We start from the raw sequence: 9,378 nt of genomic DNA on the forward strand, positions 1-9,378 counted from the left end.
TTTGTCAACCACTGTATATATATATATGTCACACACAAGAAGCATTAAGATTCCTTAAATATCGTGTGGGGAATCAAACAACCACCCCTTTGCATTGTCTGGTTGGTTTTAAACCTCATTTTAAAATGTCTTTTTTAGGATTTCCTATATCAGCTTTTCACAATCGCTGCATTTAGTATTTTCTAAAGTAGCAATATATGCATGTTGGTTTACAAATATATCACTTTGGGTGTAATTAGATTGTAAAATTCACAAACAGATTATAGCTGGCGGGGTTGCAGACCTGCCTAAGACATGCAGATGAGCATACAGTTATATTTGCATATTTGCTTTCCTGTGGAGGGTTTTTGTCACTTTTTTTACTCGCCATAACTTAACTCAGTGTGTGTGTGTGTGTGTGTGTGTGTGTGTGTGTGTTAACTCCACTTGCAAGTAGAAAAAATTGGGTGCTTGTCCCATATAGCAATAATAAACCATACGATACCGTTTGAAGCACGAGATCAGTAGACAGCACTCTGGTAAGTTTGTTGGTTTATGTTTCTTTTTCAATACAAAAACTTGTGATCAAACTTACCAGAGTGCTGTCTCCTGATCTCGTGCTTCAAACGGTATCGTATGATATATATATCTCTGTCTGTCTGTCTGTCTGTCACTGCGCTTCTCCATGTAAAGAGCATGCAGCTAGTGAAGGAAATTTCCATACAAATGTACAAAACAGAAAGTGAATCCCTGCGCTTCTCCCTTTGGGATAGCAATCAATGGGGAATATAAATATATGTATGGTGTAAATACCTATAAGAAAAAAGGAGACTTTTGGTATACATCCTTATCATTATTTTATAATGTTCTTTATAGATTGTAATTAAAAAATAACATATGTCATTATTGTTATCCCCACGCACAGTGATATTGAGAATGGTCAATAAGCGCCAGTGTGTATTCTATCTGTATCAGTTTCTCACACCAAAGGGGGCTATAGTTGAGGTGCAAAGACTGGGGAAAGATGTTCATCAGGTATAGATAGCCAGCTCTACGTGTGTGAAAATTAATTAATTTACATCAGACTTCTCTTTCCCCCCCCCCCCCCCCCCTCCCCTCTTCCCATGAGGACCGAAACATTGATCATGGCTTAACATTTTTTTTCTTTCTTCTCACATTTTGTGTGTGTGTGTGTGTGTGTGTGTGTGTATAAAATATAATATATATATATATTTTTAACTTTATTTATTTATTCTTGTGTTTTAATTAGGCCTCCCCAGGTAACCTGACGCAGTTTGAGGAGATTCTGTTTGGTAACAATGACATGGCCACGGCAGTTGGAGTTGTGGGCGTCAAGTTGACCAATGTTGATGGGCAAAGATTGGTTGGCGTTGGCCATGTGGACGCAACGCTGAGAAGGTTAGGCGTATGCGAGTTTCCAGATAATGATCAGTTCTCTAACCTGGAAGCCTTGCTTGTTCAGATTGGGCCCAAGGAATGTGTGTTGCCTGGAGGGGAGATTGCTGGAGACATGGGAAAAGTGAGACAGGTAAATGCAATATAAATGGCAAGTACTGTTATAGAAAACATTGTTTTAATAATTATGGCAGTGTCGGTGGCTCTTACTACTCTGTATCTGCCATACAGTTGAACGACCACCATCACTGACTAAGGCCCAGATTTAATAAAGGGTGCTAAGCTTTAACACACCTTAACACGCATTCGTTTCAATGGGAATTGAGTTGTGTTATAGCTTAGCACCCTTTAGTGAATCTCGGCCTAAGAGCTAATGAACTTTAGTAAATACTCAAGATTGTAACAGTCATGTTATTTCTGATCACTTATTTGTTGGATGTTCAAGTAACCAAAAGGCTAGTTCTTGGATTCATGTTCAAATTTTGGATTTTAACATGTATCCTACATTGTACAGAGAAGGTGGTAAAAGTCAGATAGGTTTTGTTGCTGCTTCCAAGGCTGCCTTGAGAAGAAGATTCATGTATGGATCGATTTATAATAGTGCAAGAACAGCAGGGCACACGGATTTAGCAATAAGAATATTTAATCCAGCCAAAGAAACCAACGTTTTGACTGCCACGGCATCTTGTTCAGCCGCACCTAGATAAACACTGCGTGTCAGTCGAAACGTTGGTTTATTTGGCTGGATTAAATATTCTTTTTGCAAAGTCCGTGTGCCCTGCTGTTCATGTACTCGGTGACTCCCTGGGATTTGCAGGGCTTTCCCTACATCTAAGAGCACTGGCATATACAATTTTTTTTTTTTGACCCTCGGGACGTGTGCCTGCAGAACTCCTTTTCTGGATCTATTATGATAAAATACTTTAATATTAAACCATCAATGTAATGTCTTTGTTTCACCAAAACAATCTCTCTGCGGGAGTTGTGCTGAGATTAGGGTAGCAGTTTTTAATGTCACTAAAGTGATTTAACAGAGGGTTTAAGAAACCTGAAAGATGTTGGCCCAAATTCACTAAGCGGTGCTATGCATTAAGACACCTTCCTACCCTGAAAGTCACCTTGCTGCCCATTGAAGTGACTGGACTGTGAGGTGTCTCCCAGTGTTGGAAGGTGTCTTATGGCAGAGACAGAAAAAACAAGCGCAAACGCATATGGTGAAGTATGTTCAAAATTATTAATATATATTAAAAGGTAAGATATCTGCGTACATCAGTGTAGATAAAATTAGGCATATCGTGCACTTAGGTCACATGTTACCCGGCACCACCAAGATCGCAGGAACCGCAACGTCCGCCGGATTGCTAGGATTTGTTGACGCTGGTCATCCGCCGTCTTAGGCCGTCCTCAGGAGACCCTCCGCAGTCCTCAGGAGACCTTCCGTCCACCTCTACAGGTTCAGTGAAGATGACTGTAGGGGCTAGTCAATAGATATATCCTACGTGTTTCGTAGCCAGAGCTATGGCTACGAAACGCGTAGGATATATCGACTAGCCCCTACAGTCATTTTATCTTATTATACCTCTGCTGAGGTTAAGAGAGACTTTTTGGACATTTCGAGTGATGTCATCACTACACTTTACGGCAGTGACTGCCTTACGGCAAGTCGCAAACCACACGGAACTCCGGAGACACGAGCCTGACGGCGGCTCCAGCGGGCACAGCACCCGGAGGTCTTCACTGCACCTATAGAGGTGGACGGAGGGTCTCCTGAGGACAGCGTGTGATGGGCTAAGATGGCGGATGACCAGCGTCAACAAATCCTAGTGATCCGGCGGACGTTGCGGCTCCTGCGATCTTGGTGGTGCCGGGTAACATGTGACCTAAGTGCACGATATGCCTAATTTTATCTACACTGATGTACGCAGATATCTTATTTATTTATTTATTTATAAAATATTTTACCAGGAAGTAATACATTGAGAGTTACCTCTCGTTTTCAAGTATGTCCTGGGCACAGAGTAAAACAAAATAATACATGGTTACAAATACAGTTACATAAATGAACAAGGTATACATTATATACAAGACATTGCATGCACAGTTAAAGAAAATATATATTATGAGCGTATGAAACAGTTACAGACCAGATTAAAGTGTGAGACAGCCTTAGATTTGAAAGAACTTAAGCTGGTGGTGGATGTGAGAGTCTCTGGTAGGTTGTTCCAGTTTTGGGGTGCACGGAAGGAGAAGGAGGAACGTCCGGATACTTTGTTGAGTCTTGGGACCATGAATAGTCTTTTGGAGTCTGATCTCAGGTGATAGGTACTGCATGTGGTAGGGGTGAGGAGCTTGTTCAGGTAGCTGGGTAGCTTGACATACTGGACACTTTGCGCCTAGACTCTAGTGATGACCAATCTAGTTTTTTGAGCATTTCGCAGTGATGTGTGTTGTAGTTGCATTGGAGAACAAAACGACAAATTGAATTGTAGAGGGTGTCAAGTTTGCTAAGGTGGGTTTGAGGAGCTGAGCCATATACTATGTCTCCATAGTCAATAATTGGCATTAGCATCTGCTGTGCAATACGCTTTCTGACCAGGAGACTTAGGGAGGATTTGTTCCTGTAAAGTACCCCTAGTTTGGCATAGGTCTTGGTTGTCAGGGTATCAATGTGCATCCCGAATGTTAAGTGGGAGTCAAACCATAAGCCCAGGTATTTAAAACTAGTGACAGGTGTTAGGGTGGTGGTAGCGTTGATTCTAATCAGGAGCTCAGTCACTGGAAGCTTTACAAATTTAGTCTTGGTCCCAAATACCATTGTTACAGTCTTGTCAGTGTTTAAAAACAGTTTGTTTTGGGAAATCCAGTTTTCGAGTCTCAAAGTCAGACTGAAGTATGTGTTGAAGGTCAGAGAGGCTATGGCTGTGTGCATACAGGATTGTGTCATCTGCATACATGTGTATTGAGGCTTCCTTACAAGCTGTGGGAAGATCATTGATGAACACTGAGAAGAGTAGGGGCCCCAGAACAGAGCCTTGCGGTACGCCACAGGTGATATCCACGGGGTTGGAGTTAGAGCCTGAGATGGACACATGTTGGGATCTTCCTGATAGGTAGGACTGAAACCAGTTTAAAGCATGTTTCCCTATTCCAGAGCTCTGGAGTTTGTTAAGCAGAATAGCATGATCAACTGTGTCAAAAGCCTTTGCAAAATCTAGGAATACTGCACCAGTGAGTTGTCCCCGTTCTCAGCTTTTAATATATATTAATAATGTTGAACATACTTCACACCATATGCGTTTGCGCTTGTTTTTTCTGTTTTCAGTATCAGGGTTGTTGAGTCACTCCCTCTATCTACAGCTGCAGACCCTAACCTGTTAATACAAAGGTTGTTGTGTTATATATATATATATACCACAGAGGTGTTTATTTTGGTTATATTTCCTTTTACAGTATAGGGTTTTTTTTGCGCACTTTAAATTTGCTTTCTTGTCTTATGGCAGAGCACTGCTTAATAAATACAGGCCTTTTGTCAGGTCTATTTTTAAGCATGTACGGTCAACTTCCAATATACTTAGAAGTTATGCTAATGTTTAACAAATAGCCCATCAGAGTTATGAGCCTTGATTCATTTGAACTGGGCTACAATGTGCTGTAAACACCATCGCATATTTTTACAATCCTTTTTTTTTTTTCCACCTCGCTTCCTCTTCCTCACCCTCCCCTCCCCTCCCCCAAAAATGTTATTTTACATCAAGTGTATGTGAATGCTTTATTTTCATAAGTTTTGCCTGTATTAACTTTTTCCCCGCTGTGTATTCTTCAGTCCTATTCTATGATCTATGTTCGCATTTTCTGCATTATCACAGATAATTCAGAGAGGTGGGATTCTGATTACAGACAGAAAGAAAGGAGAGTTTACTACAAAAGACAGTGTACAAGACCTCAACCGTTTGCTTAAAGCAAAAAAGGGAGAGCAAGTTACAAGCGCTGCATTACCGGAGATGGAGAAGCAGGTACAGGCGCATGTCCATGTATACTTTACCTTACTGTCTGCTATTCTAACTCCGTGGACTACAGCTCCATTTGGAGGCAGTGTTTATTTGTGCTACATGTGCTGGCTGCACTCCTGTGTATTGCTTCAGAGCAAACACTTGTTTTGAGATGTTGTTGCATGTATGGAGATGCATTAAATATTTCCAACTCCTCAGAGGGGGCTATCTTTACAGTACAGATGGATTGTACCTGAATGAAGAGGGATCTTCTGTGCTTTGGGGGAGGATGTTCAAAAAGGTTGGAGGAGAAATTAAACTAAGGAGGGTTGAGAAGGGATGAGCAAGAGGTAATGGGTAAATAGGGGTCATGGAGGTAGTGGTGGGGCGGGGGGGATTTTGTCAAGCAGGGAGGTATCCATATTAAATAGAACTAATACACTTCGGAAGATTAGAGCCAGTTGGCGTAGAAAGATAGGAGCAGATGTGATAATAGAACAGAGTGGGAAAAAAACATAAATGCATGCTTGCGAATGCAGCCTGACCGATGGATAAAATGGCGGAGCTTGAATTAATAGCTACAAGGGAGCAATATGATGATATTGTGGTTACTGAAACATGGTGGGATGAAACTCATGACTGGGCAGTTCATTTAGAAGGTTATTCCCTTTTTTGGAAGGATCAAGCAAATAGAAGAGGAGGTGGAGTATGTTTATATGTTAAACCAGATTTAAAACCTATTATAAAGGAAGATGTTTATGAAGGGAAGGATGAACATGTAGAGACTTTGTGGATATAAATTAGCAGTGCAGGTAAAGTACAAAGAAAATGTTTGTAGGCATATGCTATAAACCACCAAATATCTGTGAGATTGAGGAAGCCAAAATACTTTTGCAAATGGAGAAGGCATCAAAACTACCTGTAGGTCATGTTTGCATAAGGGGGGATTTTAATTATCCAGAGATAGACTGAAGCAATTAGATTAGCCTTACAACCAAAGGAAATGTTATTTTTGGGGGTGCTTAAAGACAATTACATGACTTAAATTATTGAGGAACCAACCAGGAGAGGGGCAATACTGGATTTGGTAATATCAAACATTGTAAAAGTAAAGCTAATATTCAAAGCCAGGGAACATTTGGGAAACAGGAATCATAACATGGTCTCATTTTGAAATAAATGATCAAAAAACACATGGGTTCAACAAAGACTTTACAATTTAGAAAGGCAAATTTTTATAAATAATTTACAAGGATTAAATTGTGGTGATCTTTTTGCAGGAAAAAATGCGGAAGGTAAATAGGCAGTTTTTAAAACCTTGTTTGATAAGTAAACTTATTAATGTTTACCCTTGGGTAATATAAACTAAACAAGTCTAAGCCGATGTGGCTAAATATACAGGTAGGGGAGGAAATGGAAAGCAAGAGGCAGGAAGTTAGATTCATAAAGTCAGACGCGACTGGGGCATCATAATTGATGAATGTAACACAAATCGCAAAAGCGTAATCAGATTAGCAAAAATTGAAAACAGAAAAAGGACTGCAATAGAAAATAAAATCAACCCTAAAAACGTCTAGCACCTTTTTAATAACGATAAGGTTAGAAAAGAGAATGTAAGACTCTCTGTGTGAGATTGGCAGGGTGTAACGCTTGCCCTCACCACGAGCAAGGCAGGACCTCGGTACGGAGGTGAGAAAGTACAAGACTGCGCATCCACAGCAGCGGAGGCACGCCTGGAGAGTGGACAGTCCGCGTAGTCAGGTCTGGGTTGGAGAAATCGGGTTTGTTCAGATACTTGCCGGAGTCTGATGGCGGAGCCATGGGATGGTCGGTGTCCGTGAAGCTGTGATCTGGGGTTGGAGAGGTGCGGGTAGTCTGAGGCAAGCCGAGGTCGTTTTTCCAGAGAGGGTCCAATAGTCAAGCCGGGGTCTTTATCCCGAGGGGGTCCTATAGTCAAGCCGGGTCGGTACACGAGTTAGCAACAGAGGTGAAAACAGCAACAAGGAGCAAACGCAGGAGCCACAGCAACAAGGCGCAAACGCAGGAACACAAGGCTACACAGGTCATGCTCAGCAAGGCGAAAATGAAAGTTTTTTTAAAGTAAACGGGAACCAATGAGGCAGGGGGCGGAGCGGAGGCAGGGATGGGCTGCAGGAGACAAGTGGCCAATTAGGAGTACTTGCCATGCAGCTGGGGAGCGGTGCACGATGTCACGTGCGCGTGACAGACGTGCGACCGGGGGACGGAGCCAAGCTCCGTGGCACAGTGGGAAGAGCTGCGCACGCACGCTCTGTAAGCAGAGCGGGGAGGCGCGCTGCAGCAGGTAAGGAGGGAACACGCCGCAGAGGACGTGTTCCCTGATTCCTTACATAGGGAAATTTATTGGAGATAAGGAAAATACGGTGGTATTCAATAAATTATTTGCCTCTGTATTTACCAAGGAGTTAATTGCAACAGGAGTGTTATGGACCCTCAGATTCAGGCTGATTATCGATAACTGGAGTCCAGGTTCTTTGAAAGAGTAAGTTTATTGATACAGTACTTACAATACAAAAACGTGCAGGGAGAATCAATTTGTCATGCAAGACTTAAGGCCGATTCTGAAGACAGGCATTGTCTCTTCAGTCTTTTATACAATGTTCTATACATGACATGTTACGTTACCAAGCAGATTACAAAAACTGATTTGTCATTCTTTAGCAATCCTATATTAAAAGGCTGACTTGTCTTTTCTCAACAATTCAATATTAAAAGGCTGACTTCTCTTTTCTCAGCAATTCTATATCTGTTTTTATCTTGTAAAAACAGGCCTCAACAGAATACAGTCTATCATATGCTCTGGAAGATTGACCAACCCTGCTGTTGGTAGTTAAAAAAATGTCACTAGTCAGTTTATAGAGAGCAGAACCATTAGTCATCCGGACATACATACAGACACATTTAACCCATTCACCACATGTAGTTATTACATTACAAGCAACTCTGCCCTCCTCTATCTGCAAAAAGACCCTTATAGTCCTGAATTCCATATCAGGAGGAAGCTACAACCGCCTATATTAACAAACAATTGGTTAACTGAGGAGGACGTGCATAGCTGGCTTGATAAAATGAATGTAAATAAGACACCTGGCCCTAATGACATGCACCAAAGGGTTCTTAAGGGGCGAAGTTCAGTAATAGCCAAACCATTATATTTAATATTCAAGGACTCCATCTCCACCGGCTCAGTACCACAAGATTGGCATAAAGCAGACATGGTGCATATATTTAAAAAGGGAGCTAGATCACAACCGGGGAATTAGACCTGTAAGCCTGACATCAATAGTGTTGAAGCTATTTGAAGGTTTAGTACGGGATAATATTCAGGAATACCTAATAAATAACAAAATTATTAGTAATCTGCAGCATGGATTTATGAAGGAGTGGTAGTGTTAAACTAACCTTTTATAAGTTTCTTTGGGGAGCTAAGTAGGACTTTAGACTAGGATAATGTAGTTCATAGTTCATGTGGTCTACTTAGTTTGCAAAGGCTTTTGATACGGTGCCACCACACGAGGTTCATGTACAAAATAAAGGACGTTTGGTCCCGGTAAAAAACTCGGGCAGGTGAATTGCAGATAAGGTTGCATTTGAGAAGTAAGAATAAACTGTTACTTATAAATTAAATGGGGCAAAATCAGGTTAATCCTTGATGGAGAAGGATTTAGGAGTGCATGTAGACTGCAGGCTTAGCAATAGTGCCCAATATCAAGCAGTAGCTGCAAAGGCAAATAAGGTCTTATATTGTGGGAAATGGGGTATGGAAGGGATGAAACATAATTATGCTATTGTATGAATCATTAGTAAGACCATACCTTGAATATGGAGTACAGGTTTGTGCACTAGTCCATAAAAGACATCATGGGACTCGAAAAAGTGCAGAGAAGAGCTACCAGATTAAAAAGGGGATGGGAAATCTGATTTTTGAGTAGAGGCTAACTAAATTTAGGTTGGT

General features: G+C 41.3%; 1 protein-coding gene across 1 annotated transcript in view; it reads left to right on the top strand.

The window, feature by feature from the left end:
* The window catches only part of MSH2 (mutS homolog 2), a 189,058-nt gene that overhangs the window by 8,668 nt on the left and 171,012 nt on the right, over positions 1 to 9,378 (top strand). The window contains exons 3-4 of the mRNA XM_075595822.1: positions 1,250 to 1,528; positions 5,262 to 5,408. Coding sequence (XP_075451937.1) covers positions 1,250 to 1,528; positions 5,262 to 5,408 — 426 coding nt within the window. The remainder of the gene's footprint in view (positions 1 to 1,249; positions 1,529 to 5,261; positions 5,409 to 9,378) is intronic.

Source organism: Ascaphus truei, chromosome 4, assembly GCF_040206685.1.
Source record: "Ascaphus truei isolate aAscTru1 chromosome 4, aAscTru1.hap1, whole genome shotgun sequence".
Classification (NCBI taxonomy): domain Eukaryota; kingdom Metazoa; phylum Chordata; class Amphibia; order Anura; family Ascaphidae; genus Ascaphus; species Ascaphus truei.